General features: G+C 39.5%; 1 protein-coding gene across 3 annotated transcripts in view; it reads left to right on the forward strand.

The window, feature by feature from the left end:
* Nucleotides 1-20878, forward strand: part of TAF4 (TATA-box binding protein associated factor 4) — a 74650-nt gene that overhangs the window by 36471 nt on the left and 17301 nt on the right. For 2 of the 3 annotated variants that reach the window (XM_075901105.1, XM_006126163.4), the window contains exons 5-15: nt 1503-1622; nt 2869-2991; nt 3840-3929; nt 8454-8696; nt 12422-12569; nt 14152-14266; nt 15481-15650; nt 16347-16477; nt 19120-19245; nt 20536-20592; nt 20691-20810. In XM_075901105.1, the coding sequence (XP_075757220.1) occupies nt 1503-1622; nt 2869-2991; nt 3840-3929; nt 8454-8696; nt 12422-12569; nt 14152-14266; nt 15481-15650; nt 16347-16477; nt 19120-19245; nt 20536-20592; nt 20691-20810 (1443 nt within the window). The remainder of the gene's footprint in view (nt 1-1502; nt 1623-2868; nt 2992-3839; nt 3930-8453; nt 8697-12421; nt 12570-14151; nt 14267-15480; nt 15651-16346; nt 16478-19119; nt 19246-20535; nt 20593-20690; nt 20811-20878) is intronic. The other variant, XM_025186158.2, reaches the window with a different exon arrangement.

Genomic DNA, 20878 nt, shown 5'->3' on the forward strand with positions numbered 1-20878 from the left:
TGCCTCCTCAGCTTGGGGACTCTGTCCTTATGAACAGTTCTGACTAATAGGGTCAGCCACATTTTCTATTCACACCACCAAGAAAATCTGGAAGTAGGGACTGGAGTGTTACATGCAACACTGATATCATCTGATTCCTACACTTTTTTTTTTTTTTTTTTTAATGCTTTCTTTCCTCTTTAAGCTGATGACAGATGAGTCATTGAAAGGTTTCCTTAAAAGTTCCTCTTCTTTCCATTGAGCACCAAGTGCATTGTTCTTGTTCTCCTTTAATCTAGTTTTAGTCTATACTGAAGGGGAAGACTGTGCACTGACCTATCCAGAATTGAGCCTTGCTTTATGCAATAGTGCCTCCCTCATTTTCACTACTCTTGTGCTAGATGAGCAAATTCACTTTGTCTGTCTTGCCTTTTGGAGTGAACACACAATGGTAACACACTTTGCTTTTCTCTTTTCCTAACAGCAGTGTAAATTGGGTAATCCTCCTCTTCTTCCCCAAAAAACAATAAAACGTTGCTTTGAAAAGTCTAGTGTGCCTTCTGTTGTGTACCTTGTATTAGTTCAGAAGAGTAGCTTTAGGAATGGACTATTAATGCAAGTGCTCAGAACTAATCCTAATGAGCAATTACTTTTTGATGCAAAAGATTGTCATCAGTGGCTTAGGGGTATACCTTGAAAGCCAACAGGCAAGTCTGTATAACTAGAGCCTTTCCTGTATAAGTTTAGCTTTTTACTTAAAGACATTATTTCTGCATTGTTTGTTTGAGGGTTTGGGTGGGTTTTTTGTTTATGGAGGGTTTTTTTTAAAAACATGCTTGTAAATATTAAATGTTTTGAAAAGAGCTCTTCTCCCTTTTTGGCAGTGTTTTTCCTAAATTTCTTAATCTGGCTGAAGGGTTCTACCACGGCTGTCATTTTTTTTAAAGGAATGTTCAAATTAAAAATCCTATTGTACGAAAAAACCTTGCATTTTTCTTCTGTGCATTAGAACAATTTCAGAGCCATAATGAATGAGTTTTGTGTAACTTTATGAAGAAAATTACTCTCTCCAGCTTTTCACCAGAGTCTTTACCACACGATGCCTTTAAAAAAACAAACCAAAAAAACCCCTTGGTTTCAGGATGAATGGCAGTTGAGGAAAACAAGTAAATTAACTTTGGATGTATAGATAGCAGAAAGTATAGCACTAGCTTAATAGTGCTTTGGGACTTGAGCAATGTTTTCATGCTCAGTGTTATACTGTCTTTTATCCTGTAACCCAAAATCATGCATTCTTTAATCAACTTTTAGTATTTTCAGTTTTAAATATGTAGTATATTCTGCCATCTGGTGGCTCTTTCTTTGAACTGCAGCAGATAGCTGATGGTATATCCAGTTTGGGTTTTTTGTAGCAGCTGTGAAGGATGTTCCAGAGTTCTGTGATTTGGTCATTCTTTCTCCTTTGATTATGTGGTACAAAAAAAACCCATTTTCACACACTTCCATGCCTGTATTCTCTACAGCCTCAGATAGTTCTGGGTGGTACCGCACAAACAACAGCATTAGGAACAGCGACAGCAGTACAGAGTGGAACTCCTCAGAGAACTGTGCAAGGAGCAACAGCAACCTCCACTGCTGCCACAGTAAGATCATGGTTACAAGCTCAAACTGCACATGTGTTTAAAATCCTGTGCTACTGTATTCCTTATACACCTTTTGTACAACCATGTAAGTAAATTAACATGATCAGAATAAGGAACAAATCAAGACTGATTTCCCTAGTAGTATTGGTTTTGGTGAAAATGAATGAAATTTGGTAGGAAAAATATAATTTAGGATACATGTAAGCAAATAAGATCTGAATTTTGACTGACACACTTTCTTGGGTTGGTAATTATAGTATATAGGACTCTTTCTTTTCTGAAACACTTTGACTGCCCTCTGGAACATTGGCAAATCACTTGTCCAACATTTTATTCAGTTTCCTAATAGGACTAGAACTCAATTACCGTTTCAAAATATATATCAAATATCTTCAAGATAGGCAGTGAATGATGGCATAAGAGGAAGAATCCAGGTGGAGTGCCTTTTGTTCTTTAGGAAGATAACCATCAATACTACTTGCTTTTAATATATCATATGAAATCTAAGTATGAGGTTAAATGGTACAGGGTTGACTTCCATTCCCCAAATATTTTGTGTGCACCAGCTTCATGCATCACTGCAAATTAGTATGTTTTAATAATAGAAATATACAATATTTGATTGTGACACACCTGTAAACCTTCTGTCAATTTTATTATGTACTTCACACTATATGGGATGTAAAATCTTAGGTAATAGTCTGTGTGTTGTGGTGTTGCAGAAGAAAGATCTAAGGAGTCAGAGGGACTCGTACCTCACAGACCACAACCAAGTCATAAGCCAAAGGAGTTCTTTCTTAGACAGCAATATATCATTTTAACTGGATTGATGTGGTCTTTTTATCTGTTGCTTCATTTTGGGCTTCCAACTTTACCCATGTAGCTTTGTCACATTTGCTAAAAGGCAGATGAAAGCAACACACTTGCTCTGTGACAAGCCATCTTTCAGAATTTACAGCTTTTCTTTAGAAGCAACTTTTGGCTCACTTGGCCACTTTGGAAGCACCCTACCTTTGAAAATATACTTGTGTGGTGCTTCCCGTCCCTGTTGTCCTAAATAGAAAAGTCCCCAAGTCACTTTGAAACCCGAACTTCCCACATGGTAGAACTTTTTAATAGGAGTAAAATATCTACTTTTTAAAACCATCAGGTAAAGGAGCATGTCTGGTAAACTTCCAACTGAAGAGGCACATCTTGCTTCACTTTCCTAACTTTCTTTTCCCTCCCTCTTTTCCCTCCCCAATAGGAAACTATGGAGAATGTGAAGAAATGCAAGAATTTTCTATCTACATTAATAAAACTGGCTTCATCTGGAAAACAGTCTTCAGAGACTACAGCTAATGTGAAAGAGCTAGTACAAAATTTGTTGGTAAGAAAAACTAATTAAAACTACTGATACATCAAGATGCTGGCTAAATTTAATAAGATTAAGTTTTATGAAAAATAGGATATTTTAAAACCTATGATAAGTAGATATTTTGCATGTTGTTTTCCTTATGGATTAAAAATGACATTTTTAAAACCCAGCATTTTCTTATAGTGTTTGCAATGCAGATATCATACCATTGTACTAAAATGTGCAGCTTATTAGCCTGATGTCATGAGATGAGTGGAATGCAAAAAGAATGCAGTATGAATGGTGAATATTAGAATTTAAGAATCTTCATTTCAAAAAGTTTTACTGATCTACAGAGTCATTAACAAGTATAAGGATTTTTAATTAGAGTCCATCAGTATGCTCTATTTGAGGATGAAAATTCACAATATTTTATGTATAAATGTATTTTTGGACAAAAATATTACATACCAGTATTAAAAAACGTTGTTTTTAGTATTTGTAGAGTACCTGACAAAATGAATTTTTAAAACAGGGTGTACTTTTTTTGTGTCAAAGGAAAGTTGTGTGTTAGGATCTTTTGATAAAACTTTCAAGTAATGTTGCAATTCAGTTTCCATTGTATAAATCAATCAGAGTTGTGGATTTTTTTGATTTTGCCTACTTCAGTTACTGTCTCTGAGACTGATATAAATTGTTTTTCACAAGTGGATTGTACAGAACCAATATGTCCATGCTACTTTTGATGAATAAAAAATAGCAAGGCCCCATGGAACGAACAACCAATTGTTAATAAATTAGTGGGCCTTTTGAATTAAATGTGATCCTTATGTACAACGTTAACTCATTTGGTAAACTTGAATATCTGTTTTGTTTCCTAGGATGGAAAAATTGAAGCAGAAGACTTTACCAGTAGGCTGTACCGAGAACTTAATTCTTCACCGCAACCTTATCTTGTGCCTTTCCTGAAGGTAACTCTTATGCCCCTTGCTCTTTTATTATTTTTCATTGCTTACTTATCTGAGCAGTAGCACATCAGTTAATAAGATACCCTTCCAGAAGAGTATGTGTGCATGTTTTAAATGTTACCAGATCAGATTTTATAAAAGATCCTTACACACGCGCGCGCGCGCACACGCGCGCACACACACACACACACACACACACACACACACACACACACACACACACACACACACACACACACACACACACATTTTGCTTCCAAGTCTCCTGAGATTTTTCCCCCCGAATGTTTTATTAACTGTACTAAATGAGCACAGGTTCAACTCTAGTGGCTAATAAGAGATCTGGAATACAAATATTATTTTCAGTGATCAAAGCCATTTATCTGCAAAACTCTTCAAGCAATTGGCACCTTAGTTTGCACTCTTGGCAGGTAGACCAAGGATTGAATGGCATGGAGACTGATATGTTCTCTCATTCCTAGAAGTGATCTCAGAAGAACAGGCTTGAAGCACTTTGAGCAGTATGGGAAAACTTGCACAGTTGATGCCTATGCTGTTTTATGGATAAACAGTAAATTTTATTTTCTGGGGCTGTCTATCTGGGGCATCTCATAAGTACTTACAGTATCATGATGATTCTTTGTGGAACCCAAAAGTATGTTAGCACCTTGCAAAACAAATAGTATGTCACTATACTTGCCCCAAAGAATTGGCAATCTAAAATTACACTAAATACAACAAGCAAAACTACAGAAATAGGATGCTTGGAAGGACAAGGAGCACACAATAAGAATGTTTGACTGTATAAATGCTTAAGGGGGCAGAGAGAAAGTTGCATGTGCAACCTTCCCTTTGGCATTTCCTGTCTCTTAAGGCTGCATAGCGATGCACTTATAATTGTTGTTACAGCCTTTTCTTGCCTTTGATATTTAAGGAAATCTCTGATCTGTGGAGCAAATGGAAAACTGTGGTTTAGGATTCAGAAATCTTCAAGCATTAGTATACTGTGATGCTTCCTGGGAGAGGAGACATACTGAGATGTAACAACCTGCTCAGTACTAGATACCTCATTGTGGCCAGACATGGTGTCACAGCTCTCTCATTGGGCTAATGCCCCCTGCCAGTCATTGTTCTGGTTCTATAGCAGTTTCTCTCCCAATGACTCAGCCCTCTGGCTGGGTCACCATCTTTAGTTTATCCCTTTTGGGGCACCGCTGTTGAGACTTTTTTAAACTTTGAATACAAAACAGGTTCTTCTTCCCTCCCTGGGACTGTTTCTCAGTCTCTTTGAGGTTCAGCCTGTAGCCCCTTCAGCTGAAGTTGGTAAGGAAACCGATTCCCACTTTGGACACTGAGTTCCAGCTCTAGGTGCTATTCTGAGCAGTGAAAGCTGCTTTTTTGCCCATGTTGAGGTTTTTCCTAGGCCACTTCCTACCTTGAGGCTTCTTGCTTTTTATGTGGGTCTATCAGTGTCTTTCTTGTCTAGACAGGGTCCCTCTCTGCTCTGAGTTTCCTCTCCTGCTGTAACTTTCCATCCATCTTTCCCAACTGCACTTTATTACTACTTTAAGCCTGATTCCTTTTTCTTTATACCTTAAATGACTGCTTCTTGGAGCAGCTGGTTCTGGACCCCACAAGAGGAAAAGCAATTCTTGATTCAGTCCTAAGTAAAGCACAGGATTTTAACTCTGTCAAATTATGTGTAAAAATATAATAAAGAAAGCCAAAAAGGAGTTTGAAGAACAGCTAGCCAAAAACTCAAAAGTAATAAAAACCATTTTACATCAGAAACAGGAAGCCTGCTAAACAACTAGTGGGGCCACTGGATGATCGAGATATTAAAGGAGCCCTCGAAGACAGTAAGGTCATTGAGGAAAAACTAAATGAATTGTTTGCTTTGGTCTTCCTGGCTGAGCATGTTAGGGAGATTCCCAAACCGGAGCCATTCTTTTTAGGTGACAAATCTGAGGAATTGTCCCAGATTGAGGTGTCGTTAGATAAGATTTTGGAACAAATTGATAAACTTTACAGTAAAAGTCACTGGGACCAGATGGCATTCATCCAAGAGTTCTGAAAAAACTAAAATGTGAAACTGCAGAATTATTAACTGTGGTTTGTAACCTATCCTTTAAATCAGCTTCTGTACCTAATGTCTGGAAGATAGCTAATGTGATACGAATATTTAAAAAGGTCTCTAAGGGCACGTCTAGACTACATGCCTCTGTCGCCAGAGGCATATAGATTAGGCTACCAGACATAGGAAAATGAAGCGGCGATTTAAATAATCGCCGCTTCATTTAAATTTACATGGCTGCCGCGCTGAGCCGACAAACAGCTGATCAGCTGTTTGTCGGCTCAGCGCGGTAGTCTGGACGCGCGGGTGTCGACATCAAAGGTATTTGTCGACCACACAGGTAAGCCTCCTGGGATGAGGTATACCTGAGTGTTCGACAAATACCTTTGATGTCGAAACCCGCGCGTCCAGACTACCGCGCTGAGCCGACAAACAGCTGATCAGCTGTTTGTCGGCTCAGCGCGGCAGCCATGTAAATTTAAATGAAGCGGCGATTATTTAAATCGCCGCTTCATTTTCCTATGTCTGGTAGCCTAATCTACATACCTCTGGCGACAGAGGCATGTAGTCTAGACATACCCTAAATGTGATCCTGGCAATTGCAGACCAGTAAGTCTAATGTCAGTACCAGGCAAATTAGTTGAAACTAGGGAAGTTAAATATCAGTTAATTGAATAGTCGATTTACCTTATGAATTCTTATTGGTTACTCAACTATTCTGTAGTCCCCGGGGGTGGGACTGGCAGCCAGTGCAATTCAGCCCCACTCTTGAGGAGCCCCTTGCCACTTCGCTCCTCTGTATCAGAGGCAGTAGCGTTGGGTTGCTTGGCGGGAGCTGGTCTGTGAAGGGAGCCAGTTTAAAACCAGCTCCTCTTTTGGACTGCCTGCCTGTTGCCCCATGCTGTTGATACAGTGGCAGCAGCGTGGAGTGGCAGCAGCCCCTGTCCCGGGGGGAAGGTCTGAGCTCTTGGACCCGGTGTGAACCAACGCTGAGATGGGCTGGCTGCCTGCGTGGCTCCTAATACACTTTAAATGCAGAGCCACAGCAGGGGTAGGTCCCGGACCCAGTGCAAGCCAGAACTGAGCCATGCTGCTGGCCAGCCTGCTAAAATATTTACTGGAGGTGTGTATGGGGGGAAATTCATGAAGTCTATAGCATTAACCTATAAGCTTTTGCTAATCAGTTAAATTCCCTAGTTGAAACTATAGTTAAGAATAGAATTGTCAGACCTGTAGATGAACCTAATTTGTTGGTGAAAAGTCAACATGGATTCTGTAAAGGGAAATCATGCCTTACTAATCTACTCAAGATCTTTTAAGGGGTCAACAAGCATGCGGACAAGGGGATCCAGTATATATCGTGTACTTAGTTTTCCAGAAAGCCTTTGATAAGGTCCCTCACCAAAGGCTCTTAAGTAAAGCTAGTTGACATGGGATAAGAGGGAAGGTCCTCTCATGGACTGATAACTGATTAAAAGACAGGAAAAAAAGGATGGGAATAAATGGATGGTTTTCAGAATGGAGAGAGGTAACTCGTGGTGTCCTCCAAGGGTCCATACTGGGACCAATCTTGTTCAACCTATTTATACATGATCTGGAGAAAGGGGTAAAAGTGAGGTGGCAAAATTTGCAGATGGTAATCAACAGCTCAAGATAGTTAAGAACAAAGCAGACTGTGAAGAGTTTCAAAAGGATCTCACCAAACTAAGTGATTGGGCAACAAAATGGCAAATGAAATTTAATGTTGATAAATGCAAATTAATGCACATTCAAAAAAAAAATCCCAACTATATATACAAAATGATGGGGGATACTTTAGCTACAAATATTCGAGAGAGATCTTGGCGACATTGTGGGTAGTTGTTTGAAAATATCCATGCAATGTACAGCAGCAGTCAAAAAAGCTCTTTGTTAGCACTTGGTTTAGTATGCTAATAGACTTCCGTTGTGAAATACACAGTGGTCCACCAAAGACATGTGTCCTATTTCTTGTTTAGAGAATTTTATCTTGGGTTAGGATAATGTTGAACGGTCTCCATTTAACTTCAAGGCCTAGAGAACATAAGTTTCAGCATGCACATGTGACTTCTCACATTTCCATGTATACATCTTGCAGTGATTATGATGACCTATATGACACACGCTCTTAGATCTTACATAACATTTTCTTCATGAACCCAAGGGATTCTTTTACCCATGTCTTCTGCTAGATTACTAGAGAAGCCCTTGGGTCGCACAATATTATGTTTTAATTGTAAAACCAGACTGAAAATTTTTGACAGCTTGAGACAAATGCACTTATCCATTTTTTTTTTTTAATTTTAAAAAACAATAGCTACATGATTCCTGTTGGAGCTCCATGATATAGGAGTTTTGTACTCAGCAAAATTTTAACTTATCAAGAATTCACCATAGTTATGTGACAATATGTTCGTTCTTTCTCTCTTCTCCAGAGGAGTTTACCTGCCTTGAGACAGTTAACCCCAGACTCAGCAGCTTTTATTCAGCAAAGTCAACAGCAGCAGCCCACAACGCAAGCAACGACTGCGCTGACAGCAGTGATGCTGAGCAGCTCAGTTCAGCGCACAGCAGGAAAGGCCACTGCCACTGTAACAAGTACTCTCCAGCAGCCTGTAATTAGTCTAACTCAGCCTACGCAAGTTGGGGTTGGCAAACAAGGGCAACCTACACCACTGGTACGTAAACCAAAGTGCATCATCTATTACTGCACTGTTTTGGCTTTTGAAGTATAATGACTTTCCCTCTTAAATTAACACTTTAGCTCAGCTAGAGACCTTTTTATGAACACTTAAAGAAGGTAGTAACTGCTAAGAAAATAATGTATTTTAAATACAGCAGTGATTAAAGTCCTCTATCATTTTCTAACTTTAAAAAATAAAAAATAAGCCTATTCTTTCAATCAATGCATAGAAAGGTCGTGTATTCTTAGAACTGTTTTAAACAAATATTGACCCAGATTTTAGGCATGTGTAACAATATAAAATTGTATCTTTTTAAATCTAGGTTACACAATTTGTGGCCTTTTTTTGAAGGAATGCAGATCATTTGGTAGCTTATATTAATTGGAGAAGGGAAAGTATATTAATACTCGATTTGTTGAAGAGCAACACAAATTATTAAAGGTCTAGAAAACATGAGCTATGAAGCAAGGCTGAAGGAATTGGGCTTGTTTAGTTTGGAAAAGAGAAGACTGAGAGGGGACATGATAGCGGTTTTCAGGTATCTAAAAGGGTGTCACAGGGAGAAGGGGGGAAAATTGTTCTCCTTGGCCTCTGATGACAGGACAAGAAGCAATGGGCTTAAATTGCAGTAAGGGAGGTTTAGGTTGGCATTAGGAAAAACTGTCAGGGTGGTTAAACACTGGAATAAATTGCCTAGGGAGGTTATGGAAATTCCATCACTGGAGATATTTAAGAGCAGGTTAGACAGACATCTATCAGGGATGATCCAGACCATGATCGGTCCTGCCATGAGGGCAGGGGACTGGACTTGATCTCTCAAAGGCTCTTCCAGTTTTAGTATTCTGTGATCGTGTGATTGCATTTAACAAGAAATCTTTATACTACAGAATTGGTTCCTTTCTAAAGAACTTGATGAACATAATGCAGTTGATCAGACTGCCACATGTCCATGTTCAACTTTGAGTTGTCCATAGAAAATACAAAAGCATTCACATCTGTTTTGGGTAATTACATGGCATTTATCACTCCACTGTGGCTATAGCGAGAAAATATTAATTTTGCCATAGGTCTGTAATGTAGACAAGTACTACTATTTCCATAGTGGAGAAGTGAGGCACAGAGCATATGTCTACATAGCCTATTAGTTTGTCTTCCAGTCTGGTTTGACAGACTCTGGCCTTGTGTTAGTGCTTTAAAAATATCTGTGTAGCTAGCACTTCGAAGTTGTGGACTAGGCTGGTGCTTGGGCTCTAAGATGCAACTTTGAAGTGCTGTCTACACTGCTCTATTTATGGTGCTACCATGAGCTCCATTAGCCTAAGTTTGTCAAATCGGCCTGGGAGACGTCTGGGATGTAAGCGAGTAGTTGAGTAGTCGAATACCTGATAAGCAGGTACTGGGGTTCCCCTGCTTATCAGTTAGTCAATGGAAAAGCCATCGACTAGTCAAATTTAGTTTAGTCAACTAATCAACATTCCTATCCTCCCCTTGCCCACTTGCTGCCTCTGATAGATACAGAGCAGTGATCTCCAACCTTTTTAAGCATGAGATCACTTTTTTGAATTTAAGTGCAATCCAGGATCTACCTCAAACCCAAATCCCCATGCCCAACCTCCTTCGTGCCCCTTCCTCAAGGCCTCACCCCTGCTCATTCTATCCTCCTTCTCTCCCCCATCCTTCTTCCCTTTCACAAGTCTGAGGCAGAGGGTTGGGGTGCAAGCTTTGTTCTTAGGTTTAGGGATTTCGAGTGTGAGGGGCTCTGAGCTGAGCCTGAGGCAGGGAGTTGGGGCAGAAGGACTGAGCAATCCCAGCTCATGCCAAGTCCAGGAGCTACCCCTGCTGTGGCTCTGCAGTTTAATGTAGCAAGAGCAGCATGTGCAGTCAGCTGGCCCCTACTACATTTAAACTACAGAGGCACAGGGGTAGCTCCCGGACCCAGTGTGAATTGATAAAAATGTTACTGACTACATGATTAGTGGATTACTCACCTCTCAATGTCCTTAGGAGGCACATTCCCATGTGCTATGTAAACATACCCAAGGAGATTGAGATCACACAAGATGCTTAGTGGCAGAGCAAGAATCTGAAGTTTCCAGACCTGTCTTCAACATTAATCATGAAACTGTGCTACCTCTTTGCATTGTTTTCTGGAATGCACATACAGATAAATATTAGTGAAAACAGAATAGGAAGAAATAGTCTGATGTTGAATTGCTTGTCCTTAAGGCAGCAAAGTATTGTTCTGTATTTATGGTTGCTTTTCCAGATGGATTTTTAGATTTCTTTTTATAGGTCACTTATATTTAGTAGTGTATTGGCCAGTATTGATTTCTGCTTAGAATATACATCTGTCCAGAATTTGAGAGATGGAGGTTTGGGGAATTGTAATACTGGTCCTCTTTTTGTATGAAGGCATTGTTTCATTATTTCCTTAGACAAATGAATTCATCCTGTTTCAGTACAGGACACTGGACTCGATGACTTCTCAAAGTCTCTTTTGAGGCCTTCTTTTTTTGATTCTCTAAGATCTATCTGCACAGTCTGAGAAAATATAATGGAAATTAGGCATAATCAGTTTTCTTACTTTAATAGGACACTGAGGCCATGTCTGCACTATGTGGAAGATCGGCTCTGCCACAGTGGATCTTCTGGGGTTCGATTTAGTGGGTCTAGTGAAGACCTGCAATTTAAACTGAGAGGGCGCCCCCTGTTGGTGCTAGTACTCCTGCTCATCACAAGGAGTAAGGGAAGCTGACAGGAGTGTGTGCTCCCATCTAAGGATGTTAAGGACTAGTTGACTATCTAATAAGCAAATGCTTACAGGATAGTCAGTCAATTTCTACCCCCTACCCCCTGTCCACTGCCTCTATCAGATAGGTCCAGGTTGCTATGTGTGATATCAGTCTTCTCAGAATCAGAGCTCATGATAGGAAACAGACGCTTACTGCATGTGCCCAGAGTCCTGGACCTTATGCTGAAATGATGTCAGCTCACTTACTGCTGGCTTGGCGTGGAAAGGTGTTCTCCCGTGGAGAATAGGGCAGGCTGCCCCAGAATCCTGGGAAGGATGAAAGGGTACCTTTGAGAGCTTTGTAGAGATGTACAGGGAGGATTCCTACTCGGTCACTAAACATGTTAACAAACTTTTCCAGGGAGCCCCTGCTGTGTAGGCAGAGTGGCTGCCACTGTACCCCAATTACATTTACCCGTTGTAGCATGATTACAAATGTGAATGCACCAGAAATGCCTTCCCTGCCATCAGGGCCTGGCAGCAATATGTCCTAGAAGGAGGGGATTGGCTCCAAAGGTAGAAAAATGTCCTGCCTGTTGATGAGATTGGCTCCTCCACATGCCTTCTGATCATTCTTATTGTTGCCCAAGGCTACCTGAAGAGTTGCTTGGGAGGTATCCACAGTTTTGGGACTCTGGTTGGCATTTTGGGACACTGGCCCCCCTCTAGAATCCCATGCAGCCGCTCATAGAAGCGGCATGTTTGTAGCTCTGACACAGACCAACCATTTACTATTTCTTCTAGTACTCTTGCCTGAGCTCACTTATTTTCATGCAGCATTGCTGGTTGTCCCTGGTGTATCCTTTTTCCACCACACATCTATTGACCAATCTAAAAATTAGCATAAGGATTTGGTTTATCCATCTGACTTTAACATCTTGTGTATTGTTTCTCAAGTAGTTTAATTTTATTCTTAACCTATTGGCAGGTTATCCAACAGTCTCAAAAAGCAGGGGCATTGATAAGGCCTCCACAGGTAACATTGACACAGACCCCTATGGTAGCGTTGCGGCAACCACATAATCGTATTATGCTTACAACTCCTCAACAAATTCAACTGAACCAACTTCAGACAGGTAAGAAAAGATTTTTGATATTCTTGAATAGTATACTAATTTTTTTAAAGTAGATCTTTCATCTGCTTCTAAAACAGGATTGATACTTTACTTGGGACTGCATGTAGCTGAAAGATTTTTATTTTTCTATAATTAATAATACTTAATATTATGTACACATTGTATCAGTAGGTCTCCGAGGGTTTGATGAAGTAGGGTTCGGTATCATAATCTTTTATTTTTTTTTATTAATGGAGATTGCCTATCTCCTAGAACTGGAAGGGACCTTGAAAGGTCATCGAGTCCAGTCCCCTGCCTACACAGCAGGACCAAGTACCACCCCTGATGAATTTTTGACCCAAATTCCTAAATGGCCTCCATAAGGATTGAACTCACAACCCTGGGTTTAGCAGGCCAATGCTCAAACCACTGAGCTATCCCTCTCCCCGTTTTAAAGCTGAGGATACTGAGAGAGACAGTTGAAATGACTTTTTGAAGATTATCTAATAGTCCAGTGTCAGAGTTAGGACTAGAACTCACGCCTCTTAAGTCCTAATGTAGTGCACTATCTACTAGGCCAGTGTTTCACAATGACTGGTCTATGGATTGGCATCGGTCCCTGAGGACTCCCTGACTCAGTTTAGGAAAGCAGCAAGCTGGTTCCCTATATGAAAATGGTTGAGAGAGACTGCACTAGGTAACAGTGCTTGTATTGCTGCACCTGTCATTGTATCATTCAGAACCAAATTCTTTCCTTGGATATATGTAAATCTTCTATCAAGTTCAGAAGAAGTTGATAGCAAATTCTTACTCTGAATGCATTTATCTGCTTGTTAACCTGAGTGTAGTTACAGAATAAAACTAGAAGTTAGCAAAGATCTTGTTTCTTAGTTTTGCATAAGGCAGTATAGTAAATTCATGTTGTCATAGCTAGTGTATTTTATGTAACAACTGACCCTCTTCTTTATGTGAAGCAGTGTTGCCCAGTCCTCTTACCCAGGAGGACCACAGAAATCTAATCTCAATCTTGTGTGGACCAAACAGATTTTACATATTTTATCATGATGTAGTGTCACTTGTATTAATTTTATATTTTAAGTACCGTTTGTTTTGTCTGTGCATGTAAACAATCTATGTACATACTTTTGTAAACGAAAATGATGTAAACAGGACTACAAAGTGCTGAGGAGTTGGCTGTTAGCATATTGTATTGAAGTAGGTTTCTGGCTTTATGAAATACTCTGGTGGACCATGCATGGCCTTCAGGTCATAGGATAGCTTCTCTGACATAAAGAATTATTATTAGTAGAAATAGGGCTGATGGAAGTTGAGTTTCTTGTGTGAGCATCAGTTTAAATGTCTGAACTGAATACTTCTAGACTTTCATGCATGCTCAGGGTGGCTACACTTCAAGAGTGTTTTAAATTCAGTGAAAATCTTTGGGAAAGAAGAGTAACTAAAACATCACAAACATCATATCACTGCTGCCATTTTTAAAAACACCTTTGTGCGAAAGCTGAAAATGAACCTATCCAAAAATAGTTTATAAAATGTTGGGCTAACATGTGAAGAGAATACAAATATTGACTTTATTTTCTTGCAGTACCTGTGGTAAAACCAACAGTATTACCTGGAAACAAAGCTCTGTCCACTGTTTCAGCACAAGCAGCTGCTGCTCAAAAGAATAAACTGAAAGAACCTGGGGGAGGTTCTTTCAGGTAAGGAACCAAAATCCTTGTTTCTGTACAGAGTGAGTCTTGTATCGGGCCCTGAAACCATTAGGAGGCTTTCCATTTCTTTCTGTGATGTGTAGTACTCAGTATGCGCAACAGGCTAAGGAATTATATGTATGGTGAGATGAATGGTGCAGTTAAGGAAGCGGTCAGGATTTACTGCCGAGGTGTCCTCGCAGACCTCTGGCTCTGTTGATGATGATAACCATAAGGCTGTTTGCTTGCCTGTGTGCTTTCTGATGTTGGCTGTGTCAACTTGTGCACTTAGTCTCCACAGCAGACTGCAAGAGAACCCCCAAAGACCACAAACCAGATAACGATCGAAGGTGCCAGGCCAGGTTTATCATTAAGCGAAGTACAGTAAGAGTTGTCAGTAAACTCTACTGAACCACTATGCATATGTACCCCATAACAATTGAATTACTCAATCAGTGGGAAATTTCTACTGTCCCTTAGGTCATGCAAAGACTGTCCCACTAAGACACCACTTTATATACAGGTACAACAAATCACACATCACCGCTGACGTATCAGGATGCCACCCTCTGACACTACTTAGATACCACCGATCGCCCTGTACCTCATGGTTTGATTAGATCATCTCTATCCATCATGCTGTTATTTTAGACCCTTTCCTGAACCTGGGTCTGTATCTGTGAGGAGTGGGTACCAAGGTCTTTTTTTTTAAATGAGCTAGTGGTATCATGTGCTTTCCACTTATGACCATGACCAATTACTGTTCTACCCCATGGCCTATTCTCCATTAGTGTTTTATATTCTGAGCCCTGTTCATGCCAAGTTCTGTGAGCAGGGACCTGCCTCTTGCTCACAGCTTAGCTTTGCTTTGTTAGCCATGTTTTGTCCATTGTTAGCTAGGCCTCAGGCCTCAAATCAGGCCTGTGCTATATTGGCTTATGTTTTAGGCCTTCATCTTACTACAGATAGGTAAAGAATAATTCCGAAGGATACGTTAATTTTAAGTTTGATTTCATTAAGCAGCAAGAAAATGGGGTCTTCTAAAAGTCAGATTTTATTTTGTGGATTAATAGAATTGATTGGGCCTACAGATGGACAATTAAAGAGCTTTTAAGTCAGTCACTTATGCAGCAGAGTTGTGGAACTTGTGTTCTACACAATTGCACTAAGCAGTATTTCTGTACATGCCCTAAATATGTTGTAACAATTTTTCTCTTCTGAAGGGATGATGATGATATTAATGATGTTGCGTCAATGGCTGGTGTCAACCTATCAGAAGAGAGTGCCCGGATTTTGGCAACAAATTCTGAGTTAGTGGGCACATTAACAAGGTCCTGTAAAGATGAAACCTTCCTGCTTCCAGCATCTTTGCAAAGAAGGATACTAGAAATAGGTATATTGAGACAGAATTTAATTGTTATAAACACTAGTTTCACTAGATCTGTTTTCTTTAAAATGGGCTTAAAAATAATTAAATATACCAGAATAGTTTTATATATTTGCACCTTCTGACATTCATTTGCAACATCCAGAACCTTAATATTAGAAACAATAAAACATACGTTTGAGAAGCTCCAAAAACTGCAGATCTAGGATAGGTGTAGTTTGTTTTTTATTTAACAATAAATATATCACTAGAGCTGATTGGAAAACCTTGTGTTGAATATTTTATACTATAAGTTGATCAAACTACTACAATAAATATTGGGAGTGGGAAACTAATATTTGACCAGCTATATAATAATTCACGCTAATTATAAATTACTTACTTTTATAACTTAGAGAGTAAATAGAGTAATGATAGTGTATCATAAAACTTGTTAATTTTGTTTATCACTAATACTTCATAGCATACTGGTAAAAGACCTGTGGCATATTTCATAACATTTATGAAAATGTAGTAGAGTGAAATCTTCTCTAAAGCATCACATGTTAAATCTTGGCCGAGGAAACACCTCAATAAAGGCCTCTCTTTTTTGTTTTTGAATTTCTTACAAATTTGTGAAGTTGGATTAGCAACAGTCAGTTTTGTAAAATATGTCTTTTCAATCAAGTGGAACTAAAAGCTTCATTTCAATTTTAACTACAGGTAAAAAACATGGAATAACGGAAATCCATCCCGATGTAGTTAGTTATGTATCACATGCAACACAACAAAGGTTACAAAACCTTGTAGAAAAAGTATCGGAGACTGCCCAACAAAAGAATATTTCTTATAAGGTAATTTCAATTTTAATTGTGCAAATGAGTGTTCCACAAATTTATGCTTTCACCTCATGGTAAACTCACTCAGATCTTCTTGTGGACTGTACTGAAACTTGGGACAGATTGTGCAGAGCTTTTCTAACCTCCAGAACAAGGGTGTGTCCAGCCAAATGCTGTAAGCAGTAGTATTTTTGAGTGCCCATCCTTGTCTGACTTGGATGACAAACTTTTCACACAAAGGTTATCTATTAAAGTTCCTTTTGAAGAAATCATGTATACTATAGTGTATAAAAAGTTTAATGAGACGTAGCGTAATATAGAAAAAATTACAGTTTGAGTGTCTGTTAGGCCTCTGTATCAGAGGCAGCAGCACAGGCTGCCAGGCGGGAGCTGGTCCATGAGGGGAGCCCGTTTAAAAACCAGCTGATACAGAGGCAGCAGCGCAGGGTGGCAGCAGCCCCTGTCCAGGTGTGGGGCTGAGCTCCTGGACCCAGCACAAGTTGGAACTAATCTGGGCTGCCTGTCCACCAGGTTTCCAATACACTTTAAATGCAGAGCCATAGCGGGGGTAGATCCTGGACCCAGCACGAACTAGGACTGAGCTGGCTGCTAGCCAGCCTGCTAAAGCGGGGAATGTGTGTAGTCTATAGTATTAACCTATAAGCTTTTGCTTATTGTTTAATCGACTACACTATTACATCCTTAGTCTATACCAGTCACCATCTGTGTCCCATGCTCTAGAAGCTAGCTTCCAGAAACCTCTTCCACACTGGATGCCAATTGCGTGTTGCAAAAAAGCTCAGTTTATCAATTCCTCCATTTTTTCAAATTATGATCCTTTTGTCGTGCCCCTCCCTTGTCATATGAATATGCATAATTTGAAAATGCTTTATGCAAAACATATCATGTAACATCAATTTTATAGTTGCAATCTGCTGGATCTGTATATCCTATTTTTGTGCATGTATCATTCTTGTATGTGAAGTTAGAAATATGAAGTTTGGATCTGTTGATAGTTTTAAATGTGTTGATGAGGGCCATTATTGATGCCTCAAACTTAATGACTCCTCTGCTCAGCTTGACAATCTGTGAACAGCCTTGATTGTTGTGTAAGCCCAAACAGTAGTTAGTTCTGGTACCGGAATCCATTTTGAACCTGGTAATTTTCTATGGCTACTCAAAACAAAGAATTCCATCCCTGGGGGAAAGTCTAGTTAAGCAATGGGAAGCAATCAGCTCTTTGTCTTCAAGTGGCTTTTGAAAGTGCTTGGCATACCCTAAGAGGATATTTTCTATTAATTTGAATTTAGTAATTTACTTTGATCTTACTGTTTTCACCCTCAACCACTTAAATCCTACTTTTTATACTTAATACAAATTCTTTTCTCTATTATCAATCCCAGTGTAAATAAGGAGGAGGAAGGTGGCCGGCAGAAGCAATCACTATACCTATCTCTCATTCATTTATAAAGGGAACTAACGTATGAGCTTTCCCTCTGTAAAACTTATACCGAGAAAGATTAATTTATTTGGAGTTTTGATCCTGTTTGGGAGTTGGTTTCCTGCATGCTGAGCCCTTAGGACTGACTCCTCCCTGGGCTGAAGTGGTTCCATGTCTGAATTGCTCTGCAAGGGGGTGGTAACCCCAACTCTGTGCCTTGTTTATGGGAGACCAGAGGATCTGGTCCATCAGGACAGGGTAGTAGGGAGTCCCTGAGAACAAGAAGACGAGCATCAGTGGCATGATCGGTACACTGGGGAACAATCCCCATCATACCTTTATCCTTGATATTCTAACCAGCCAGGTCTCTAAGATGCTTTGAGGAATATGGGGGGGGGAGGAGGAGGAACCCATTGGACACCTTTGTGATTTTGCCCAGGAGGGAAACCTTCTTCCTCTCCTGCCATCTCCCCATAACAAACCAAAAACCCGTAAAGCAATCCTGGAAGTCTAGCTCTTGCATCTAGAATATCCTTTAAAGCAAGTCCGATAGAGCAGCATCTTGAGGCACTAAACTTTGTAGATCTAGCCTGGAAGGTCTGTGATGGAACAATTCTGTTCCATTGCTTTACCCTCGTTGTCCTATAAGCAGCCAAGGGAGGTGAATATTTCTGTTTGTTCCCTCCCACCTCTACTCATGCATTTGCTCCCGATGCATTTTATGTGGGAAGGTGCTTAGAGCCAAATGAACATCCTTTTTTGCCTGTCTCCTGCTGGTCTGATCAACATCCTTCACCTGTCACCGCTGCAATGTGGTTGGGAGTAGAAATAGTTTGTAATTCTCCATAGGAGGCAGACTGTTATCAGATGGATGTGAATTCTGGGTATGATTCATGGAAGAACTGATAGAACACTGTGCCTCACAGAGCGCAATTAAAAAGGATTCTCTGTGAAATGTGTTTGAAAACCAAATGTATGTGATAATATTACTTAAGTCAAAACCTCACGAGACCACACAACAGTACAGAGTGCTTGTTTTGTTTTTTTAAAATGGGTTTTAGCCAGTTTGACTGGTTTTAAAGATAAACTTGGTGTTTGAAAAAGACTAAGTGAGCATTTGAGCTTAAAAGCATGGGATCTTATTAAGCTGCGCAGTACAAGCTACTAGCTTTGTTTTTAAGATTTGTAATGAAAAGCATTTTTACCACATTTTCAGGATGATGAAAGATATGAGCAAGCAAGTGATGTTCGGGCACAGCTCAAGTTCTTTGAACAACTTGATCAAATAGAAAAACAGAGAAAAGATGAACAAGAAAGGGAAATCTTAATGCGCGCAGCAAAGGCAAGTGCTTGGATTTCACTTACATTTGCAAAGTGTCACTTTGACGTCAAAAGAGCAGGTTGCCTTTTATTCTATAAGACATGCAGTGAAAGAGAGAGCTGTGTTTTTAATCTCAGATATGGAGCTTGGGGAACACATACTTTAGTTAGAGCTCTGCTGTGTAAATGGTGTAATGTAGCCTCCTCTGCCACGTTTCATTCACACAAATCAAAATGGATTTTAATCTGAATTTTTATTTGCACTCCTCTGAGCAAAAGAGATGGACTTCTATAATGGTTTTTATAGCTCATTGGTCTTCCTTCGCTTTCTGCCTTACTTGGAGAAAAGAATAACTCAAGAGAATAAATTTTGAATTGGAGAAAGAATATCCTAGTTAATGGATATGGTAGGGAGTTGTTGACTTATATCCTGTTTTTTCTATTTCTTTAAGGAAGCAGTTACAATAGTTGCCTACATAAATTGGATAATTGCTAGTGCAAATGGCCAGTTAACAAATGACCAGTTGAATGGTTCAACTGGTTACCTGATTTACATGTGCAATTGTGGTACTTAAGTTCGTAATTAGATGGGCAATTGTATGTCAAAGGGGTAACATTTCACAAAGGTCATGGTCCTGTTTCCTTTTCACAGGCATAAATTTAATTTGTTTGTGCAAATACAATAAATCCTAAGCGCCAATCTGTGTAATTTGGGCCCCTCCACATATAGGTAGAGACACAAATACTTGAGAATTGTTTGTGTCTACCAGGAGAGAGATCTTCTCTTTCTTTATGCATAGTTTCATAAAAGTAGAATTTTAATGAAAGCAACCTAATTATTTAAGGCAAATGCAAAATAGGAACTGTTTGTAACTGGATACTGATTCTGAATAAAGAAATGAAAACAAAGATTTCAGGTATCTAACTGAAATACTAGAACAGTGAACATAGTAATGATGTTTGGATTTTGGATAAATGAATTATTGGATGAATGGATAGCATATCTTCCATAACAGGTGCCTTATAAATCCACAAAAGCTGGGTGCCACAAGTGCGATGATCCATAAAGTATTATAGAGCCTTACATTAAGGGGAGAAATTCCAGATTTGGAAACCCAAAGCTAGATGTGTAAATCTATTTTTAGGTGTCCACAAACTGGTTTGAATTTTTGGAAATACTGAGCACCCTCTATTCCTATTAAAGTCAATGAAACAATTTCAAAAAAACTAAACTATAGTTTAGTGTCAACTTCTCTTATAATGTTATTAATATCTGTACTTTTTCCTCCCAACACCATTTACCAATATACAGTCTCGGTCTAGACAAGAAGACCCAGAACAGCTTAGATTGAAACAGAAGGCCAAGGAGGTATGTGTACAGATGAGCATATCATTTAACAATCTAAATGTTGTTCTCAGAAAAACAGAAGGGAAAAAAATTAATTGTGACTGTTGTGAAAAACACAGATGCAGCAACAAGAGCTAGCACAAATGAGACAGAGGGATGCCAACTTAACTGCGTTAGCTGCAATTGGTCCCAGAAAGAAAAGAAAAGTGGATTCTCCAGGATCTGGATCAGGGACAGAGGTACAGTATAACTCTTGCATGCAAATATGCTGTGGTTTTGTTACTTTATCCTCTGTAACAGACTTTCC

This window comes from Pelodiscus sinensis, chromosome 18, assembly GCF_049634645.1.
Source record: "Pelodiscus sinensis isolate JC-2024 chromosome 18, ASM4963464v1, whole genome shotgun sequence".
In the NCBI taxonomy this organism is placed as follows: domain Eukaryota; kingdom Metazoa; phylum Chordata; order Testudines; family Trionychidae; genus Pelodiscus; species Pelodiscus sinensis.